This window comes from Penicillium oxalicum, chromosome I, assembly GCF_001723175.1.
Source record: "Penicillium oxalicum strain HP7-1 chromosome I, whole genome shotgun sequence".
Classification (NCBI taxonomy): domain Eukaryota; kingdom Fungi; phylum Ascomycota; class Eurotiomycetes; order Eurotiales; family Aspergillaceae; genus Penicillium; species Penicillium oxalicum.
The window spans coordinates 969,480-991,854 of NC_064650.1; the positions used below are offsets into that span (position 1 = coordinate 969,480).

General features: G+C 52.8%; 7 protein-coding genes across 7 annotated transcripts; 3 read left to right on the forward strand and 4 right to left on the reverse strand.

Annotated features, from left to right (window-relative positions):
- Positions 1-207: 207 nt before the first annotated feature.
- Positions 208-2,501, forward strand: POX_a00331 (uncharacterized protein; the record flags this gene model as incomplete). Its single annotated transcript, XM_050109276.1, has 3 exons — positions 208-386; positions 458-2,068; positions 2,123-2,501. 3 exons carry the CDS (start codon positions 208-210, stop codon positions 2,499-2,501), a joined length of 2,169 nt encoding a protein of 722 aa, XP_049973044.1.
- A 337-nt stretch (positions 2,502-2,838) lies between these two features.
- POX_a00332 (uncharacterized protein) lies at positions 2,839-4,242 on the reverse strand (the record flags this gene model as incomplete). Its single annotated transcript, XM_050109277.1, has 3 exons — positions 2,839-3,560; positions 3,790-3,903; positions 4,158-4,242. The coding sequence occupies 3 exons, from the start codon at positions 4,240-4,242 to the stop codon at positions 2,839-2,841; spliced, it is 921 nt and encodes a 306-aa protein (XP_049973045.1).
- A 1,134-nt stretch (positions 4,243-5,376) lies between these two features.
- On the reverse strand, positions 5,377-10,515 carry POX_a00333 (Anucleate primary sterigmata protein A; the record flags this gene model as incomplete). The annotated part of the gene is made up of 2 exons (XM_050109278.1): positions 5,377-10,032; positions 10,108-10,515. 2 exons carry the CDS (start codon positions 10,513-10,515, stop codon positions 5,377-5,379), a joined length of 5,064 nt encoding a protein of 1,687 aa, XP_049973046.1.
- Positions 10,516-12,883: 2,368 nt separating this feature from the next.
- POX_a00334 (Pre-mRNA-splicing factor cwc24) lies at positions 12,884-13,982 on the forward strand (the record flags this gene model as incomplete). Its single annotated transcript, XM_050109279.1, has 2 exons — positions 12,884-13,433; positions 13,519-13,982. The coding sequence occupies 2 exons, from the start codon at positions 12,884-12,886 to the stop codon at positions 13,980-13,982; spliced, it is 1,014 nt and encodes a 337-aa protein (XP_049973047.1).
- Positions 13,983-14,945: 963 nt separating this feature from the next.
- POX_a00335 (uncharacterized protein) lies at positions 14,946-18,134 on the reverse strand (the record flags this gene model as incomplete). The annotated part of the gene is made up of 1 exon (XM_050109280.1): positions 14,946-18,134. The coding sequence occupies one exon, from the start codon at positions 18,132-18,134 to the stop codon at positions 14,946-14,948; it is 3,189 nt and encodes a 1,062-aa protein (XP_049973048.1).
- Positions 18,135-19,255: 1,121 nt separating this feature from the next.
- Positions 19,256-20,377, forward strand: POX_a00336 (uncharacterized protein; the record flags this gene model as incomplete). The annotated part of the gene is made up of 1 exon (XM_050109281.1): positions 19,256-20,377. The coding sequence occupies one exon, from the start codon at positions 19,256-19,258 to the stop codon at positions 20,375-20,377; it is 1,122 nt and encodes a 373-aa protein (XP_049973049.1).
- A 304-nt stretch (positions 20,378-20,681) lies between these two features.
- Positions 20,682-22,084, reverse strand: POX_a00337 (uncharacterized protein; the record flags this gene model as incomplete). The annotated part of the gene is made up of 4 exons (XM_050109282.1): positions 20,682-20,755; positions 20,829-21,073; positions 21,160-21,344; positions 21,470-22,084. The coding sequence occupies 4 exons, from the start codon at positions 22,082-22,084 to the stop codon at positions 20,682-20,684; spliced, it is 1,119 nt and encodes a 372-aa protein (XP_049973050.1).
- Between the last annotated feature and the right edge of the window lie 291 nt (positions 22,085-22,375).

A 22,375-nucleotide genomic window follows, 5' to 3' on the forward strand; every position in this document is an offset into this window, starting at 1 on the left:
GAGGACGCTATCTACGTAGCGATGTCCCGACCTCACTCGATGGCTGGATGGATTCTCCACGTTGAGCTCATGGAAATCAAATGTGGAGGAACTGGGTGGGATTGGAAGACAAGCATTGGCAGGTACCAAGTGATGATGCTTCATAGTGTGCCTGTGGAACCAGGCTAGCGTCCTTCCTTTTGAGTTTCAGGCCTGCTTCGAATTCACATGATTCGACCTGAATGGTGCCTCCCAGGCAGACGCATACCAGATGCGGGTGGACTCAGTCTCGAGGACTTGGCGCGGGCCACTTTAGTCCCCAATCGTATCCGCTACATACTCCATCCGCCCGATGACAAGGGATGGCTGCCGCGGAGAGAGGGGCATCAGGTTACGGAGCTTAGCATGTAAGTCTCAGGTTCCTGCCAGGGTACTTTGTTGCTTATCGCTTATCGGTCCCCCACTTATCTTATCGTAGAACCACGATTCTGCCGGACGCGGAGGGGACGCGTTTGCTCGTCGAGAATTCGACTGATCAAAGAACCTTTTTTGTCTCTCTCTCTCTCTTTTGGCAACCAAATCTCCTGTGGCTGGCCTGGACTGCCCCTACTCTGAAAAATGTGCAGCCTCTGGCTCGATACACTCGCAGACTCGCAATGAGCACACCAGTCTCACTCACCCCGCGAGGGACGGCCCCAACCTCGTCCGCGTCTGCGGTCCCGCTGACCGCGTCGGTGATCAAGTTTCGATGTCTGTACACTCATGATCTTCGTCGGAAAACCAAGCGCTGGCAAGACGGCTATCTTCGATACCATGCATTCAATAAACGAGTCATGGTCTACGATGAGTCGGGGAACTACATTGGAGATCATCATTGGCGGAACAACGAAGAAGTACAGGATGGGGACGAGTTGGAGCTGGACAAAGGGGCCTTGATCCAGGTTGGCGAGCGCATGGAAACAACGCAGACTGATCTGACAAACTTGCTGGACAAGAGAAAATCCAGCCAGGGTTCACCGCAGGCAAAAGGGTCCGTCTCTCAGACACCCCAGGTCTCGGCGCCAATCCGGTCCTCGGGTTCATCGCAACCCTTTCGCTCCCTCAATGAGCTGTTGGGAATCAAGAAGACTCCGATCGGCCATCTGGTCTCCCCATTTGAAGAACGTCACTCTCCCAAATCCGCTGCAAATAACTCCCAGCCTGAAGCGAGAGCACCGAAGCGTCAGAAAGTCAATCTGGCCGGAACCCATGTCAGGAGCAAGCAACCCATTCAGTCTCAAGTTGTGGATCTGACTGGCTGTGAGGATGAACTGATCGCACCAAACGTGCAGGGTGTCCCAAGAAGACAGAATTTCTCCTCGGAAGCAAGTCATGCCAGAGAGCAGCGATTAGACAATCTAGGTCGGGAACAGCATGGACCACCAGCAGGCATTCCTCCAAAGCCGCTCGTAGCATCAACGAACCACAGCCTCTCACCTCGCCTAAATGGGAATAAAGATCCGGATCTGCCGAATATGCGTAAAGGTCCTCTGCCAAAGCCAAGGCCAGCCGGTGGACTCCGCGAAATATCCGGCGACATTCATGATCATTCCAAACCAACATCAAACAGGGCACCCACTCCCAGATCACAGAAGGAGCCTCCCAGGAAAGCTGCCCCGACTGTGAACACCACGTGCCCCGGCTCACATAGGGTACCCCCGGATTTGCCGCCACAGAAACCAAGCCTCGATAAAAGCACTCGGGATGGCTCTGTGGCATTCAAGAAACCGGCTTTACCAGTCTCCTCGGGACTTGGTCAAGCTGCTGCACAGCCAGTTAGAACTACGTCGTCAAAAGAGAACCAACCTTCGCAATCTGGGTCTGCCTCCCTGGCCATCACACCCGCGGAAAAGCCGATTCATACCAATCCGCCGGCCACGATGCTGCGTCTAGCAAGCGGGAAGCCACGTCGCAAATTGATGTACAGTGCACTTCTCCCAGGCGCCTCATCGCAGGATTCGTCAGCAGAGCGGTCTGCATCATCTTCTGCCTCGTTTTATTCATCAAATCCAAGTCGTAGAGAACCAGCGATCAAATCCATGGAGTCCCAGTTAGTACGTACACTGCCTTTTTTCGCGATAACATGGCTAACTCAGATCCACAGGGACATTCCAGCCCCTCGTCACGAACTCGCGGCCTCTACCGCTGATTTTCTGCCCTCTACTTCTACTCAATTCATCTTGGAGGAAATGGTAGCGCCCGCTGCGGGACCAAGCTCCATCCGGCTCAAGGAAGACTCCCAGAGCACTCCCCCAATTTCAAATCTGCCACGAAAAGCACCGGTACGCAGAGCGCTTGACGCACCTTACCGGAAATCGATTTCGGACCCAGGCGCCCTGATCACCGGTCAATCACGGCCAGTATTGACTCGAAGCGCTTTGAGTGCAATCCCGGAGCATCACGAACCTGTTGAAGAGGGCCCGTGGACCTCTGAAGCGCTGTATTTGTTCGACTTTTGGCCGCCTGGCCGCCCGAAACCCTAAAAATCTACGAAGCACAGCCGCACAAAGCGATGCTGCAAACACGAATTTATGTTATGATGATACCCTTTATGCGAAGGCACCATGTTCTCCTATGCACGGATTTTGCTCCTTCTATGATTAATATTGAAAACAAGAGGGATTGATATCTCCCCCCCCCCCGAAGACTTCGACACCACCCAAATCCAACCGATCTCTGTTGTCTGTCTACCGGACTCTAGAGATTGTGGTCACCATGTAACTCTTCACACATGTTGAGGTTTTTTTTTATTGTTGTAGCTTTTGGAATGAAATTCCAGAACACGTAAAATTACTTCAAACAATCGAGAGTATCATCGTCTTACTGAGTCTTCTTGATCAACTCTCCCGAGATATACGGCAAGGCCGACCACCCGAATGACCTCTCGAGCTGCACACTCTCCCAGCCGCCATCTTCATCCGCGGCCTGTCTCAATGCTCTCTCGGTATCTCGATTCATACAACAGTCTCCAATAAAGTACCTCCACCCAAGCATCATATAGATTGCCTGGGCCATCCGCGCCAGAAGCGATCCCTTGGCAGTGCGCCATGGATTCACCACATGCTCAGTCACCAACAACCTCCCACCAGGCTTCAGCAATGCATACAATTCCCGAGTCGTTTGCTCCATCTGCGGCACCGAACAAAGGACTCGCACACAGAGAATAGTGTCAAAGATGCCACTTCCGTTTGTCCGGTGGGCATCCACAACACCGCTTCCAGTGCCTTCAAGAGCAGGAATGAGTTCCGATGAGGCGGCGCCACAGCTGAGAATGTGATACTTGTCACCGAGACCCTCGGCCTGTGCTTTTGCGCGGAGCTCCGCGTGTAAGCCGACGCATGGCTCTGCACCGTAGATGGCGGTGATTGCTGGAGAGTGAAGAAGGTGCATTTGACTGCCTGTTCCGGGGCCAATGTCGAGTACAATGCCCGAGGCTGTCTTGAGGAGCGGGGGGATGAGGGCCGCAGAGCCGACGAGCTTGGCTTCTTCTGGCTTGGTGTCGGCGGATGTTTCATTTGCAGCAGGTTGTGCGGCTCGCGCGGCTGTTTGAGAAGAATCAGCAATTTATGGATTTGTGAGTCCACTGGTTTTCTTCCTTCTTTTCTTTTCCTTTCTTTTGCATTCTTCTTTTTTCTGGCGGGGGTTTGGACGGCCACTCGTTTACAAATTGTGGGCTTGATAATCTTTTTTCTTTTCCAAGAGACTAACGTCTTCATCCATACGACGAGGTGTAGTCGAGTTCTGAGCAAGTTTGGGAAGAGACGAACTTACTTGAAAATGCAATCCAGAAACGAGCAAAAGCTTCGTCGCGGATTCTGGCAGTCTGAGTAATGGGTGCCAGAAGCTCGCCTCGCTTCACAGATTCAACGCAGACGCGCAAATAATCTATTGAATGTCAGTCGGAAGGAGGCTCAGAGAGACAGAGAGCGCCCAAACAGAAACCTCAAAAACCGAAGCCGTTTGATGGTAATAGAATGCAAGTACAGTATGCAGCCAGATGGATATCAAATTGTAATAGGAGAACCATAGAGTTGTATGACATATACTGCTAGCATTCAATCATGCCAAAAATAAAACAAATAAACATTGGAAAGAATAAAATCCATTCAGTCAATTCAATTTGTGCCGGAGTCACTTACGAGATATGGCCATAGCCATCAGTTGGCTTGGCTCGAGCAACCCCAGCATTCGCTCCCGGAATGGGGGAGGAGCGTCGGTGGACATTCTGTGCAAATTTTACTCGACTGGGTTATCCTTGTTATGCAATATAAAATGACTGTGCTGTTCGTGAGACAGGTGAAAATGGAAGATGCAAGATCGACAACGCAGGGCCAATGTCCACTATGTCTGGGAGAGATGCACTAATGTAAGTGGAATTAATGGGCCCACCAGACGGCAAAGATAAGATGATCAATATGTCACGTGATCCATCAACTGCACGGCACAGATGCTCTGCCACCGAGCACGCGACCAGTCAAAGCACTCGAGAATGATTTCCATGATCATTTATGGAGAGACGTTGATGTTTTGCTCCATCTCAATGCAAGAAGGACGGTAAAGGATATGGAATAGGCCACAAAGCCAAGACAGCCCATACAACAGGAGACTTGTCTCAAATGCGACCCCAATCAGACTGACTAAGAACCGCCTCATTGGTATCTACCTGGTTGTGTGTATAGAGGTTGCAAATTTTCAGAATGACCTCAGATGACTTGGCCTCGTCAATGTTTCAACTACACAGAACCACATTACCTCCCAACGGTCGTGCCTGGCAGTGAAAGGAGAGAAAGTTGAATTTGTAAATTCCAAGATTGGTTTAAACAGGAGAGATTGCGGGGCTGAGAGGAGCAGCGGGTTGAACAGACAAACCAAAAAGATGACACGGAGTACTTGATATAAGAATGGATGAATTTAGGGATTATAGACACGAGCCAAGAAAAAGGAAGATGAAGGCCGTAGAAGCAGGCATGTGTGCGTCAGACTGTGAACCGATGCAATGAGTGGAATGATGGCAAAAGAAGAATGAGTTGAGTGAAAAGAGAAAGAGAGACAAAGAGAGAAAGGGGGAGAGAGAGAATGCAATAGTGACGGAATGTCGGAATGGCAAAAGTCCTTGGTAGACTGGCCCTGTCATTCAAAGTGTGAAGTCACAAGACGAGAAAAAGCCCAGAGCCAAGGCCACTCGATGGGAGAGTCTCGATGCAAAACGTCGTTGAGCGGGCATGAAAGAAACTTGTCAGGCGAGAGAAAGGGAAAAGGAAACTCGTGTCCCAGAAATGCGAGGGAGGGCAAGCCATCACTGTTCGAGGTCCTGCCCACAAACTCGATCAGAATGATCTCAATGCAAAATGTGGCGGTTTAATGATGAGAATGCATGCGGTTGACCCGCGGGCTGAACTTGCTATTGCGGGAGAGCGAGCCCACGTCATGCTTGCCGTCGCAACAAGCGCGAACGTTCTCCAATCGATCCTCGTCATCGGCTTCGTGTGCGAGTGTTTCTATACTGGGCTTATCACGAATGCTCTCATCCGCAAGACTTTCCGGTTGTCCATTACGGGTTTTGAGACTGGAAAATGAACCTCGGATTGAGCTATTCAGGATGGAGCTGAGTCGAGAAGACGACCGCTGATGAGGGTCATCTGGGACTTGCAGTGACGCATTAGGCCCAGAAGTGCTCAACGCGGGGGATGCTCGTCCTGGAGTTCCACCGCCCGATCGCATCGACATGGCCGAAGCTGCACGCTGTGGCCTCTGCTGCTGGCGGAGTGTGCGGCTGTTGTAGGAGGAAACTGACATACGAGTCGTCAGGCGCGACGAGGAGCGGAACCCAGGGTTGAATTCGTCAATGTCATCGAGAGTGACACTGCCATTGTCCTCGGACTTTTCACTTCCCTCTCGGAGAAGCAGATAAGACAAAGCGTTGTACCACGTTTCATGTCGTTGGCTTGTGGTGGCGGTGAAGCGGACCTTGCGACCTGGGCTAACGACCTCCAAACTTCGGCAGTGAAGGCCCGGCGGATAGGGGTTGTCATCCGCAACCACTCGAACCGCCTCGATGGGGACACTCTTGGTTCGCATTTGTGCCTTACCTGCCGTTTGAGGATCTTGCTCGCTCCAGTATAATGTACGGGTGTACGGGTGAACCCAGAAATAGCGGCGATGGCGGGTAGATGACATGTCAGAAGATCCAGTCTTGCGAGTATACTTCCACAAGAATTCGCCAATCATGGTCTGAGTGATCGCTTGGATCATGCGCGGGTCAGTGTTGGCATTGTAGCCATGGGGCACCGGTCCAGCATAAGGGATATTGAAACGTTCCTCGATCTCAGAGGCAAAGGAAGACACTGACGACCGCCGTGACATTTGACTCTGACTGCCCCTTCGCACACGTGTCTGGGTGGAAACGGTTCGAGCGGAGCCAGGACCTGTGCTTGGCTCGTTGGGCGTGCGAGGAGCGGCGTGCAAATTCGCTCGGAAAGCCGAAGCTGGCGCAGCGGGAGGGCCCATGTTGGCGGGGAGAGAAGCACTGGGGATGTCGATAGACCTTTTCTCGGCAGCCGCGATAGCTTCACGATGGTCAGCCGGCAACGGGGGATGAACGCTAAGGGAGGAATTTTGGCTGGTTGCGGTATCGGGTCGTCTTTGGCTCGACGCGGCAGACCTTGTGGACAGAGCTGGTTGAGGGCGAGGTCGGAGCTTGGGGGTGGCAAAGGATGATGCTGCAGTGGCACCAATTGCTGCCATTTCCGCGGCGTGTTTTCCAGAGCTTGCGGAGGAGATAGGGCGGGAAGATTCTCGATCCATCAAGATCTGATCAATCTGCTTCGACGAGAGAATTGTCTGGCACCCGTGGTCGGAGCTGACGAAGCTCGGCTGTTGCCTGTCAGATTCGGGCAACAAGGAGTTGCCAGAAACATCATTCAAAGCAAGGCCTGCGCTAATTCGTCGCTCAACAGTACGAGTTCCAGAACTTTGCCGGTCAATCTCGGTGGCCCCGTGTCCACTATCCGGTACGATATTCGCAACCACAGCAGCCTCTGGCACGTCAACGGGATCAGTCTGCATGGCAATATCGCTCAATTGAACAATGGGCTTAGAAACAGATTGCAATGGCTTGGTTTCAATAGAGCTGAGTGCAGAGATAGAGTGCACTGGCTGGGGTGGCAGTTCGGCCATTTTTGGCGCGAGAGGCTCAGTAAAGGCTGGGTCCGCCATAGCGATCGCCAACTCTGGGATCACGGGCTCTGGTGGCGGTGCCTGGATGACGATCGGTTCGGGAGGAGGGGCCGCCCTGGCTTGCACGGGCTCCGTCAACGCAGGCTCAAGAAGGGACATCGAGAGGCTAGGAAGAAGCGGCTCCGGCATGGGAACAGGTACGGCCTTGACTGGTACTGTCACGGCTGGGTCTAGCGCGCAGATGGTCAAGTTTGGCAAGACAGGCTCCGGCACCGGCGCAGGAATGACGACCGGTTCAGGCGCAGGAGCCGGAATGGCCTTGATCGGCTCGGTTTGCTGCGAAGCAATAGTAGACACTGCCATCTCCAGCACTTGCACCTCTTCGACAACAGGGACCGGCTGGATTTCAGGTTCAGGTAGCTGAGGCACAATTGGCTCAGTGAAGTGAACAAAGTGGGAGGACAACGACAGCTCGGGGTGCTCTCGGGCAGCCACAACAGGCATGACAGGCTCCGGAGTTGGAATAATGGCTTTGACAGGAGCTGTCTCCTGCGACTCAATCGATGAGTATACCATCTCCGGCACTTCAGGAACGGGCACCGCATGCTCCACAGGCTGGGTGAAACAACCAGGGAGATAGGAAATCGCAAGCTCAGGAAGACGTGGCGGAGTGGGAAGCGTTTCCTGGGTGAAAATTGACGCCACGCCCATTTCCACCGGCTCAGCCTGAGTACTAGCTTCGACCAACTCGGCTCTCACTGATCGATCATCCCATGCCATCTTTGGTGGCGTGGGGACGTTGCCTAGTTGATCGTGATCTCCATTAGTGTGCTTGAGAGGTGTCCACTGGGTGCCTGAGCTGGTCACCACGGGCAGTTCCCCATCATTGACTGCAACTTCACGATCGGCGTTTCTCTCGGGGGTAGTTGGGGGGTCATGGTCATGCAAAGCGGAGACTGCTGCGCCGGTCACGCCTGCAGCCGCAGCACCGGCGGCTGCAGCACCGGCCATGGCAGCAATCGATGTGCTACTAGGCTCCCAGGGATCAGTCATCATGCCCGAATCGACCATGACAGGCCGAGGCAAAGTGTCCAACATGACCTCAGATGGTCTGCGAGAGTCCGATAAGGGATCCATACGCGGGGTGGAGGTTGGGGACGCTGCAACAGTATCTCCATCGTCGTCTTCATCCCCACCCTCCAGCTCTGCGAGTTCCGCGAAGAGGCTCTGGCCCTCGTGAGATACGGGCTGCTCCTCGAAGCTAGGGGCGGGAGAGGCGCGTGCGCTGGATGGGCGACTGTTGATTGCCATTGGAGCCTCTCCCGAGGGACGAATCCGCCGAAGAACACTCCGCTTGCTCCGAACGCGGCGCCCAGAGATATGGGTCTGTTGGCTGGGGGAGGGGAATCCTCCGTCGGTGTCTTCCTCGTCGGACGTGGCAGATGCCGTGCTGTGGTAGGGATCACGATCACGCGTTTTCGCCATTGCCAGGGATGGCTTACGGGTGCGAGGAGTTCTCTGGATACTGATTTCTGTCTCGGTCAAGTCAGCAGAATCATCGCTGGTATCGCCAGCCATGCTTTCGAGGCCAGTCTGGAATGCTTCACTTTCGGTCGCCGTCGCACGTTCGTTTGCCGTCTCGAATCCTTCCTCAGCCTCCGTGGCCGTCTGATACACATCGCTGGGCTCATCCGTCGAGGAGTCGATCCCAGAGCGAATACCAGGGCGCACAGCCGGGCGAGCACCCGCATCCCAGGTGGTCCCGGTAGGTCTTGTGGGACTGCCCTGAACGGCGTTGTCCTCCCAGTCTGTATCATGGAACTCCAGCTCGACAGACGCCTTTTCTTTCCGGCCGGCGCCGAGGAGGTCCGGGCGAGCAGGCTTGCGGAGAGATGCCTCCTTGGTCTTCAGTCGTTTGACCGAAGCGTTAGACGCATTAGTCTCACGGCGACGCTGCTCAACCTCGTCACGAGCCTCTTGTAGCATGCGCTTGAGCTCGATCTTCTCTGTCTTCTCCCGATGAATGGTGCTTTTCAGGTTCTGGATCATGCGATGCGCGTGACCTAGAGAGCTCTTGAGTGTTTCCGTTTCCAAATGGCCGTGGCGAGGGGTGAACTTGTTGGGCGATTGAGGGGGCGAGTTCTCCGGTGTGATGTGGTCATCGTCATCATCATTGAGGTCGTCGGGCATGTCTCGAGCATCTTGCGACTCAAATTGACGGATGCGCATGGCAACCGCCTTCGCCAACTCTTGATTTTGACCTGTCAGTTCCTCCAGTTTCTTTTGTAGGGCCAGTTTTTCCGCATCACCAGCAGTGAGGTTCCGACGCAGAAGGTGGATTTCAGAATCATTCATTTTCTGAGCAATGGCCTGTTCCTCTGCCAGCTTTGCGTTGGCTTGCCTCAGCTCCTCGACCTCTCTCTCCACGGCATTTTTTTCTGCGTTGGCAGTGCTGAGGCTGGAGGTAAGACGCTTCTCGCGTTCCGTCGCTTCTCTGACTGCAGCCATGAGCTCGTGCGTTTGGGTTTCGAGGGCCCAGTTCTCGTCCTTGTATCGTTGCTCGCTATCGTCGAGAGCACGAATTCGCTGAGAGTATCCCTCTGCTTCGATTTCCAGTCGCGACTTTTCCAAGTTGACCGACTTGAGCGTCTCCTCTCTTTCTGCCAACATGGCCTGTAATTGGCGCACTTGAGCGAGAAGAGAGGTGGAAATCTCCGTGGCAAACTCGATGTCGTGAACACGGCTGGACGGTTGATTGCGCTGTTTGCGAGAGGGAACGCTCACTTTGCTGGGGGAGTTGGTCGATTGGCCCGCGAAGAGAGCCGAATTGAGAGGAGACTACAACGAGCCCTCAGTCAGGACCGAGAACGTATGTATTCATGGCGAACGGGTGGGTGATTTGGGAATTCTTACCTTTTGATCGAAACCCGGAGTTCCCGACTGCGGATCCTCCGGGCCACCTGCCATTCTCTTCGGACCGAGAAAGGCACGGGCGGTCTCACGACCAATCTCATTATATTCTTGCTCCAAGTCAGCTAGCCGCTGTCGCAGCTCCGGTCCCATCTCGCCTTCATCTTGCTGCTGTTCCACCTCTTTCAGTCGATCTGTGAGAGCCTGTTGCTGTTCAATAAGGGCCGTTCCCAGTTTAGATGCCTCCTCCAAACGGCGCTCAGTTTCTGCGAGGTGAGCCTCGAGAGCGCGCTTCGCCTGTGCGGGCGAGGAAGCATTGAGGTTGAAGAGTTGCGTGTCAAAGGAGGAGTAGCGATGCGATTCGCGCGAGGCAGCGGGTTGTCCCGAAGTCGCCACGAAGGGGTCCTCCATGATGGGAGTTGAAGGTTGCTTCCGTACCGTCGCTCGGGCGGGTGATCGTCCTCAATTGTGATGATCGATCAGTGGCCGAGCTCCCTGGTGATATTTCCCAAAAAGAGCTGGTCGATGACCACGTCAACAAGGCGCGGGGGGGGGGGGCGTGCGACAAATCTGTATATGCAACGTTTCTGTGACTTGGGAGCCAAGTTCAGGCAGACATCCTTCGATACTTTCGAGGCGAGAAAGTATGTTTTGACTCGCGCTAGTGTGGGAAGACACTTGGAATGGAGGGATTGAGCCGACCAGCGACCCCGTTCGAAAGGTATTATGACCACGTGGGCCGAGATGGGAGCCCGATCCTAAGCTGGGACGATGAAGGAATGACTGTCGCGAGGATCGGGAGGGGGGGAGGGCAGTTGTACAATATGAAGAAGACCAGATCACAACAAACACGGGTGCCCGTCTGATGGGCGAATCAGTGAGATCCCGAGCCGGCGAGATCCTGAACCAGGTACACACGCTTGATTGAGGCTTTCATGTAGCCAACCACAACACTCGGCGATCGGTCGCCACTGAAACTCCCAATCAGATGACGATGTCGCGATGGAGGAACGGCTCCGTCAACAAAGAATCAGGGAAAAAGAAAGATATTAGGAATAAAAGAGGGGGAGGGAAGAATAAAGGGGGGGAACGAAAGAAGAATTGACTGAAAGGTAGAGAACGTGGGACAATTGGGTGATGGGAAGAGGGGAGGGCAATGGGCGACTCGGGCGGGGAGAAAAGGAAAGAGAGTAGAAAATCAGCGCGGGAGACGGTTGCGATTCTACGGCGCGGCCAACGGGGGCATTTTGGCGCCGGAATCTCTAAGACGGCGGGGAGCGGGGAGGACGTTCTAGCTTAGGGGGAGGACATGGTAGTCGATCATTCATAGCGTCTGAGCTGACTATCATACACTGAAACAGTGAGGTGAAACAGTGTGTTGAGCGTGTAAATAGGAGCTGTCTATAGGCTTCTATGTCGATAAGTACTACATGGAGGTATATACTGGAGTACTACTGTTACTACGACCTCCTACAGCCCTGACTCACAAAGGTGTGAGAGAGTCCAGTACATCATGGTCACTTACTTGGACTGTCTGGTACCGAGCACCCTCTCCCCTAAGAAAAAGGAGTGGAGGTACTAGGGCCACCTGATAATTGATCCATCTTTGCATACCTCTATCAGGTGCAAAACTCTCTTGATTTTATCTATCACTTTTTGAACTGTCATCACAGTTTGAGCCATGGCTGATGCATATGCACGCTGGCATTATCCCCTCGGCTGGAAGTAGGTGCATCCATACCACGCCTCCACCCACAGCGGCCTGCATGCGACTCTTCAATAGTTCATGTTCCATGCTGTGGTTTTTACGCGCGCCTCAGGGTGTAAGTTTGTACTGTTTGCACAGCGTGCACTCGCCGCATCTGTTTCCATCGATCAACTGTGAATACTCGCTAACACAGCGTACTTTCTGCCTGTTGCATCACTGCCACCAGGAGACACTTGATCCTCCGACTTCTTGTAGCCCAGCGCCATTGAAAAGATGCCATCCACTCACTTATGAGCTGAGACTACTCTTTCCAGCAGAAACTGTAGGGAAAAGAAGGCGGATCATCGGCTATCAGACGAGACCCTGTCGTGGTACTGCCTATCTAATCTGATTTGACGGCCCGTTGGGCATGGCCCAATCCACGGATCTTTGTCTAAGGGCTTTCCATGAATTCGAACCAGGCCTCCTGGGCTATGATGGCTGACTAACTTTGGAAAAAAAAGATGATGGTGAAAAGGAAGATGTGGCTGTCTCTTCGACAGTATTTTGATAGCATCATCCCGGAGACTACCTATGCTTTTAACAAAGCATCAGCATGAAGAATATATAGGGTACCTGCTTGAAATGGATGTCCTACCATAAAATCTTTCCGGCTAAAGACCTACCTTATTTGTATCTGGTGGAAGACAAGTGGTGAACACTGGCCAAATCTGTTTTGTTTTGTTTTGATGAGAATATGTCATTTTTTTAACCTTAATAATCATAGAATGGTCAGATTTCTTAAAATTACAGACTCTCCCTCCTTAGAAATGGTAGTTGGAGTTGATAGCAGACGGCAGATACATAAGAGAGGTGGAAGACTAGAGGCGAGCAATCCATGATTGGTCCTCAACCCACCGGCACCAGCGAATGCTGAGTCAGTCTCCGCGGACATTCGAGTAGCTTCTCATGATTTGGTGACCGAAGAACTGGAGGGTCGACACAGACCTTGGATTAAATCACAGATATTTGATTTCTCCCCTGCTGTCCACATTCTTTTCCTTTCTGATCCCCCCTCAATCTCCTTAAAAAATGGCAGACGACAACGCAGCTCCAGACGCGGTGCCCCAGTTCGGCTTCAAGAAACGTGCCAAGGGTAAAGCCAACTTCCGCAAGAAGCCCGCCACGCCGCCACCCGCGTCCGACTCTGATTCCGAGTTCACCTCCTCGGATGGAGAAGATGGCCAGCGCATCAAAAGGCGACGAAAGAACGTCGCCGTGACGGCGACCTCTGCAGGAAACACGACCCGAAGAGATCCGACAAGCGAGCAACCTACCGGGGCCGGCCCCGCGCCGCTGTCGACGAACAACGATGCCACCAAATCCTCCAATTGGTATGATGACGATCTGAGCACGAAGAACCTCCTGGGGTCAACTCGCGCTCAAGCTCTGGCGACCGCCGGTCCTGACGGAACATATAAGGGAGCCGCCAATTATTCCTCCTTCATACAAAAGAACCCGGATGCGCCTACGAAACAGTTTGGTCCCATGAAAGCGCCGACCAATGTGCGCACGGTGACGGTGATGGACTTTGCGCCAGACGTCTGCAAGGACTGGAAGCAGACCGGCTGGTGTGGATTCGGTATGTCATGATTGCAGTCGTTTGGACCTCAACGTCAAACCCTCTCGAGTATGACCCAATCAAACTAACTGAGCGACGCCACCAGGTGACTCTTGTAAATTCCTACACGCCGGCGAAGACTACAAACAAGGATGGGAATTGGATCGAGACTGGGAGATTGGCACCAATGGCAAGAAGCTGAGTGGACGGGTGGTCTCGCAGCGAAAGGGCGCGGCCAAGACCGCGGAGGATGACGAAGACGAGGACGACGATGAGCTGCTGGACAGCATCCCCTTTGCCTGCATCATCTGCCGGAAACCATATCAGAACCCGATCATCACCAAGTGCGGCCATTACTTCTGCGAGTCGTGCGCGCTCCAGCGGTACCGGAAAAATCCGTCCTGCGCAGCATGCGGGGCCGGCACCGGGGGCGTTTTCAACACTGCAAAGAAATTGAACACCTTGCTGGAAAAGAAGCGGGAGAAGGCGCGAAAGGAACGAGAAAGGGCTATTGAAAATGGCGAGGAAGTGAGCGACGATGAGGACGGTGAGCATGCGGAGGAAGAATGAGGGGCAATGATTTATGTTCATGGATAATACACGAGTGGAATGCGCGGTACGGGACCTCGAAACGAGCAGCTGGACTGCGAGCGAGCAAGCCGGAGCCTCGCGATCTTCTTGGCTTTGGACCTGAGAGAGGGGAATTTTCGCTAGGAATCTAGCCAATTCAGACATGTCCCGCCAGGGTCTATACACTCCTCTTTTCTTCCCCAATTGTATTTCCCAAATTCCGAACCAAGACGAGCCTACCTTTTCACTTTTCCTTCTTAGCATTCCCTGCCACATCTCATAAGTTTCTCCCTCTAGTAGTTTGTGTTCATTCTCACTTATGCACCAACACCTGGCGTGCGCAGTCCCGAAAAGCCTCTGGCGTATTGACATAAAATAACCCTGCCAGTAAAATCCATCATGTGCCTCCAGTCCGTACGAGAGGTGAGGTTCAATGACTCTACTTCTCCCATCAACGTACCTATATATCAAAGCTCTGTTGGACACCAAAAAGGAACCCCTCTCGGGGGCTCAGAGAAGATTGGGGGATGACTGAGGTCGCCCAATTGCTCAAAAACCCGGGCCGCGACCCCAAGTAGAGAGTCGCGGCTCATGCATACGCAAGGCTTCGGTACACAATGGAAGATTCTGCATTCCGCCCCTTTCTATCATGCACTTGCTTTAGACCACTACAAGTACAAACTTTAAGTCATGCCAGGCATCAAATAATGTAGCAGCCATCCAGCATTATTTGGGAATGGTGTTTCCAAAGGTCGGAGCACGTTCATGGATGAGGCAAAGGAGGAGTGTGACCTGGGGATTGTTGACTTCCATTGTGCTGAAGTAGGGATTTAAAGACGCCGAGGAGATGAGCAGGGGCACTTTCCTGCGACGGAAGTACTTGTTCTCTGCTGTATATGATATATATAGAATAGAATGTACCGACAGTCGATGAAACAAAGCATCCATTTTCGTGACGAATAATCATCGCCCGCCAGATGGACCTCGTTCATCAACGCCAACCATCTTCAAGAACGGCTCGATGATACTCCTCTTACGCTCGTCGGATGCGCGTCGTTCCTTATCTTTGGAGGGAAGAGGAACTTCTGACGAGATCAAAACGCGAGAGAAAGCCCCGGCCAGTGCTCGTTCGACCTTCCCGCGGCGTGCTGCTGCCTTGGCTGTGATACTCAATGCCGGTTCGGGGTCCGCAAAGCGGGAATCACGACGCAAGCTCCCACCGGAGATGATCACTCTGGCTGTAGCTGAAGTAGGTGGGGTCGAGTTTGGCGAGCTGATATTTGACGATGACCTCTCATGAGAACGTCTGGACGATTCGCTGGTATTCGTAGACAAGTCGTTTTGTGTTTTGTCTCTCGAAATGCTTGTACGTGACCCCGCGGCCGGAGGAACAGGCGCGACTTCGTTGGCAAGACGAGCGAGCATAAATGTAACAAAGGTAAAAGAGACACTGTGTGCGGGAGAGTATGCTAGACTCTCAAGAACCCATGCCTGCATCTCTTCCCATGACAAAGGTGGCGCTTTCGATTTCTCACGAGCGACGATCTGATGCTCCATCCGCTGCCACACGCTCGCCGTGACAATGCCATCCTTTATTGAGTCAAGAAAGAAGAGGAGCGTTTCTGCCAACAGCTCGAGTCGGTGTAACGACGGGGTTTCTGGACTGAAAACACTTGACAAAGACCCGTTGGTATCGAGCGATTCTCGGATGGACGCGAGAAGTGAGCCCCGCGTTTGCGGATCAGTGAGAGTCCACGTTTCTGGCTGGAACGGCCATGCAAGACCGGCTGGCTCCTTGCTCCATGGTGGCTGTTCCTCCTCTGATTCGCCTTTCATCATGCTCCATTCTGCCACAGCGCGCTCTGCCAGCTCCGAAATGGACTCCGTGAGCCGGAAAAGTTCACGTGGAGCGGAAAGTCGCCCTCCGTCAGTCTCTTTGTCGCCTTGAGTCCCAAAGTCGCCACTGAGACTTCGAGCACCCTGTTCAGGCAATTGAGTCAATTCTTCAATACTGAATCCAAAGCATGTTGGAGCCCATTTGCCGTAGACTGAGATGAAATGATCACGACCACCATCTACTTGGAGGACGAGAATCTCTTCAAGTTTTGTTTTGTGCAAGTTCAATAAGCGAACATGTTCAATGCTGCGGACATGCGCGATGACATCGATATGGGCTACTTCCCCAGGATTCAGGGTGTGAGAATTATGAGGGTTAGACGACACACCCGGAGTTAGCTCGGAATCGGGAGATGTGGAATGATGGACTTGAATGTCCAACCAATTTGCCGGATTGGTTGATCCATTGTCCAGAGTGACTCGCTCAACAAATGAAAACTTGGCAGGGGCGCCGCTCGTGTTTGCGACAGTCAAACTTCGATGGACTGGAACGTCATATTGGACTTCACCAAAATTGATGGTGTTGTGATCGCGTTCCGATCCTTTCTCGTCAACATGGGCGTCCACGACGACAGTCAACCCTGGTCGAGCCTCGTTCTCGGCCTTATCCAATTCCCGGACAACCTCTTGGTGTACTTGCGCTTTGAGACCGGGGTCGACCGCATCGAATGTCAGAGTGAAAACAGCGTCCAGAGGCTTGTGGTCTGACGAACAGATGCCCTGGTAAGAGCCATAGTGGTGCTGATGAACAGAGTCTGGTTCCGTATCCTCTTCCGCAGAAGAAGTGACGTTCTCTCCTGCAGCATCCGCGTCAGAGTCGTATCCATCGCCATCCATTGAGCCATCGACTTCGGGATCATAGTCAAACAAGACATTGTAGTCCGCAACTGCTGTATCTAAGCCACGGGCCTGCATTTCCTTATCTCGTTTCCGTGCCTCTTCCGCCAGGCGATTCATCTGCTCATGTTTGATGATATCATTTTGCGTGCGGAAGAGGATGCGATCACACCAACTCGGGCCGCGATGTTTCTCACTCGAATCGAACATGGCGACGCTTCCCACGTCATATTTATAGGTCGGCAAAAAGGTGATCTCACCCTCTCGCCAACCTCTATGGAAAGCAATGCCCCTTTCTTGCTGAATTCGCAGTTGATCGTGAGTGATCAGAGATGAGATGGTGGTTTGAAGTGACGCAGGATCATCGCGGGGATCCATGACCTCATCCGCACTGGATATCGACAGCTCCTCTCCCTCGGAAGATAACGACGATGAAGAATCGCCTTTTAGAGCAGAATCGTATGCGTTGACTGTGTGACGAGCTAGTACTTGCCGCACATCATCCCCCGGTATGTCATCAAGTCGATAGTTCAGATCACCAAACCAGAAAGTAAAGTCCTCGTCGCCGATGCTATCGCTTTGCTTCTCTTTGGATCCATCATCTGACTCAACCGGCTCAAATTTGGCGCGCTGAGTAATTTGTGATGCATCCCAGTTGCGTCGATCGAGACTGCCCTTGTCTGATCCCGCTGCGAGGTGGCAGTTCACAAACACGAGACGAGCGACCTCACCGATGACAATACGAGTTGCAACAGCGCCTTTGTTGCCCATGTATCCCATCAACCCCGTGCCGACGGATGTGCTACTGACCGATGATATGCTGTCGCGAATTGCGGGCGACGCATATATTACGAGAAAGAGGCCAAGGAGTTGAACCTCAGACACCAGTTCGTATCCCGGTGGAAGGGCTTGTTGTACTGCCTCTTTCCATCGCCTAGCCGGGCCTTGGTCCGTGTAGGGCCGCAGAGCCTCGGCTGGTGAGGAAATATCAACAATCTCTTGTAGCCCCAAAACATAAAGATCGACTTTTTCTGGGTTATGTTGAGACGTTGTTTGTGCGTTCGGGGTGCTGCTGCTTGATCCATTGCCAGCACCCTCTGATGATGAGCTACCGGTAGCCATGTCACCGCCAGATCGAGAACCCTTGGAGGAGTTGGGGGAGGGCATGCTCGCCCCTTCCTCCTGCACAAACCATTTTCCAACATCCTTTTCGGTGCCCGAGATGGCAGCAACATTCCATGTGCCAATCTTGACCGAGACAGATCTTCGGCGCGTAAAATCAACTGCCCTGGCTTTCATCGCACGGGTCAACGACTGAAGATCGAGTCCGGAATGGTCGATTACCTCCATTTCCTCGGACGTTGGATCTCGGGGGAAGGCTCCTGGAAGTGTCGCCTTTTGCTGCGCATCGACCGACATGGCAAGAGAAGTAATAGGTTCAGCGTTTCAATGTTGAGTTTGCTCGTTGCTTGAAGCTCATCTTTTGTAACTTCAGAAACTGTTGCGCAGCAGAACCTGATTGGAAGCACAGGCACAGCGCAGAATGTCCACAGTATTATTTTTGGGACCCTTTTGTGAGAGATTGAGTTCGGATAGAGCTCCAGATTGCTTCATCGAATACAAATTAGTCCCTGTGCTATAGTCCCGCAGGAGATCATTCACCAATGTCGCGGTACCCTAGCGCGATAAAGGCCGAAGCGCGAGCATGTCCATACATGGCAAAGAGCGTTGGCGCAAGGAGCGGGGCGGACTGACAGCGAGTTGTATGAAACTGGAACTGATTTGCCCCGTTGAAAAGCTGTGCGTGGGCTTAATCTGCAATGACCATCAGTGTTGCCCGCATACAGGGAGCTGTGAAGATGAAACGGCGGGGAGTTTAACCTTGGCGGGCCACTTCGTCCGATGACGATATGGCCTCGGGTCGATACTGTGGAGAATAGCGGCCATCTCGGGAACATGAATGTTTGCCTGCTCGCCCCCGTTTGGTGGACAAAACTGTCAGCTTCAATAGCATCAAACCTAACTTGGAATGAGTGTGGTACTAGCATTGAGATATAGAGCATGCCACCAATAGTTGAACCTGAAGCATGAGGAGTCAGGTCACTTCAATTGAAGTCAAGGGGCGGTGGAAATATGTACATCCCTACAGCAGCGGTAAGCCTCGGTACACTTAGAACTACTCAGGCTATCCTCCTTCTCTCGCCAACAAGGCCAAGGAGATCCTGAATTGTACCCAAAGAAAAATCCCACTTCTTTTTGCTCATACAAGGGTCATAATCAAAATCAAAATTCAGAGCAAGCAAGATCTCGAGTGTCTGCGTAAGTTCATGTGTCACTATTTCCGATCAAGCTCCAGTCCATAGTACTCGACTGTCCAAGCGCGACCGCTATCCGCCGCTGATACGCAATCGCCGCAATCGACGAGCCACTTTTCTGTGGAAGCAACCGCGCTTTCGGTTGGGCACGATCTTGCTCACAGCTCCTACCCAGACAGACCGTGGCCGCGCATCTTCAACTCTCTCGATCTCTTGGCGTTCAATATGGCCACCATGCATTCTCGCAAGCCTCGGCGCACAAATCATTCAAGTCAATCGGGCAATCCTTCCTATCCTGCCAACAACCACCTTACCGACTACGAATCCGACGCGGCCTACTTCTCCGATTTACAACATCAACACCAGCAACAACAGCAGCAGTCGGAGGCGCCACCTCCTCCTGTTCGTACAAACGAAGAACTCAACCTCTCTGTTCTGCGTCGGCACAATCCAGATATCGTTGCTATCCTCTCCCTCGCCCAATACGCTGTGGTGTACATCTTCAGCCCGACGACGCGCCAGTGGGAGAAGAACGGGGTAGAGGGCACACTCTTCGTTTGCCAACTGACACAAGGCCCTCTCGGTGAGGAGCGATACACTGCATCTGTTCTCAACCGGCGCGGGCTCAATAACTTCAACCTCCAATTAACAGACGCCGATAATGTGGAGTTGACGGAAGAATACGTGATTCTCAAGGCGGACGACGATGCCGCCGGTGAAAGTACAGAAGGCGTCGCCTCAAATGGACAACCAAATGGCGCCTCCACCCCCGGACTACGCATCTACGGACTATGGATCTATTCGGAGCCTGCGCCGAACTCGACCGCGCAAGCGCGCACAATTAACGCACAGAAGATTCGTGAATGTGCGGCCCACGCAGGCCAGACATTGAAGATGGCGCGAGAGCGATTGGAGGCGATGCAACAGAACGGGCTACATGTGGCTGCGGCGGCTGCCGAGAATCAAGTTGCGCCCCTAGAGGAAGTGCAGGCGAGCGTTCCCATGGGACGTCAAATATCGCTCAAGGATCTGTTTGGACAGCAACGAGCCCAGGATGATGGGTGGAGCGTACGGGCGCATCATGAACCACAGGGGCAAGCCCAGCGACCTCAACCGCCTCAGCTGCACCCTCTACCACCCCAGCAGCAGTACCAACAACCTGCGCCGCAGCAATATCCGCCCCAGTACTACCAGAACTCACAGGCATATCCTATGATACCTCAGCATCAACCTCCTACGCAAGCTCATCAAGCGCCACCTCCGCCGCCTCAACAGGACGATGTCCTCGGTGATCTTTTCCGTCGGGCAGGGTTCGCATATCAGAGCCACGACGGTCAAGTGAGGTGAAGCGCCCCGGTCAAGGGTCTTTTTGGTGCGTTAGTTTGAGATTACAATTTGACATGGCAGTCTCAGCAACACAAAATGACCTTTGGTGGCCCATCTTGCATAAGCCACTTCACTTTAGGAAGCTGTCCTCGGAGAGTAGAATCTGCCTTGAAAGGGGCCCGTGTCACACGAGATACCCGCTGTAATTAATTTTGCTCTCTCTCTCTCTCTCTCTCTCTCTCTGTAGAAGGCAAATCGACAACAGTCGACAATTTTTAGATGGTGACCTCCGAATCTGTGTACAAAGAGACACAAAGCTGGTCTTCTAGCGATCACTCACCCCCCTCGCAATATCCTGAATCATAGCTGCAACCTTGCGAGCCATCACATGAGAGTGCTCTATAGTACGGTCGATTAGTTCCATCCACCCCAGATCAATTTTTTGATCTCCGTAGCGAGGGACATGACTTACTCAAACAAAAAGCGTGCGGTAACCCTTCCTCACACACGATCATCTTGGGGCCCAACCCATCTTCACGGTCCACAGACCCCCTCATGGCAATGATCTCATCCCTCGTCTTCTCCGCGACCCAATGATCATTGCGACCAAAGTAGAAAAACAGTTCCGTGAGCGGCTCACGCGTATGCGCCACGCCCCAGACATCATCTGTCCATTTGTCGGACGTGATTGTCCGCATTTCATCAGCGGCCATGTGTCTATTCACCGACTTGGTTAGTTTCGGGGCCTTTTCTTCCAAGACATTTGCATTTCAATATTGTCAAAGGGAAGAGAGTATGCTCACAAAGCCTGCCGCACACCCTGGCGGCTTTTCAAGAACGAGGTCGTGGTCTCGAGGGCATGTTTTGGTGGGTTGGCCATGACCAGCTTGACCAAGGTCTGCAAGGCTCTTGTGGGGAGAATGGTTGACAGGACACTAGCCAAGAACCCGATGACCATTGCGAAATGGGGGATGATGGACAGAAGAGTCTAGCTTATCATCAACATATGGTCCTTCCCCAAGATGACATGGATCTCTTGAAACGAGCCAAGAGAGAATGCAAGCCGTTCTATCAACGCATGCAACGGCGGGGGGTTAGCAGGGATAAACGAACCGTTAACTTCCGCCCTGATGGCGAATGCGCGATGTCTTGCACAGTCGGAAACAACATGACACCGCCGATAATGTCGAAATCTACACCATGCACGTCTCCTTCTTGGGGGTCGGCGAGATTGTGGACTGTTTCGCGGTGCCGCCGAAGAACTTCCATCGCGATGTAGGCACCGACGGAATGACCCACGAGGATCACATTGCGCTTGCCCAGCGAACGAGGACCTTTGCCGAGAGACTGTCCGGCAAAGGCAGCATTCCGACACATGAGTGCATTTAGTGTCCCGTGGACAAAGCGGATCTGGTCTTCAAGATCATACAAACGGGCCTTTGAAGTGCCAAGTTCATCGCCCTCGTCATTGCCATCGTCATCAATCTCGAATCCACCGAGACTGCGTCCGTAGATTTGAAATGAGGGATCGATGTGTCTGTTTGCGTCATCAGTGACGGACTGTTCTGGAGATTGATCCTGCTTTAAATTCTCCGTGAGAAGAGATAGAAATGGATGGTAATAGCCGATCAGTCCCGGGTTGCCGGAGATGAAAAACACCGTCGTTGCGGCGTCTTCTCGAGAAGATGTATACGTGCAAAACGCCCGCGATGTAACTTGAGAATCCATGGCCAGGAGTAGTCGGTTTGCACTATTTTAGGCGTGTACCGCCGAAGTCGAAGGATGTCACGAATAGCCAAGCTTATCGGCCCGCGCGGAGCAAAGTGTGCATGTGCATGTGGAAGAGTGGATGAAGCCCTCAATTACCCGACTAGTCTAGGCCCTGCGAAGCTCGAACGATCAGTTTGAAAAAAAGAATATTATGAGTAGCCGTTGTCCTCCCAAGAGGTTCAGGTCTATATCTTATTACAGAAAGAGAACTAAATCCATAAAACTGGCAAAATCTCACTTGCGATTCAA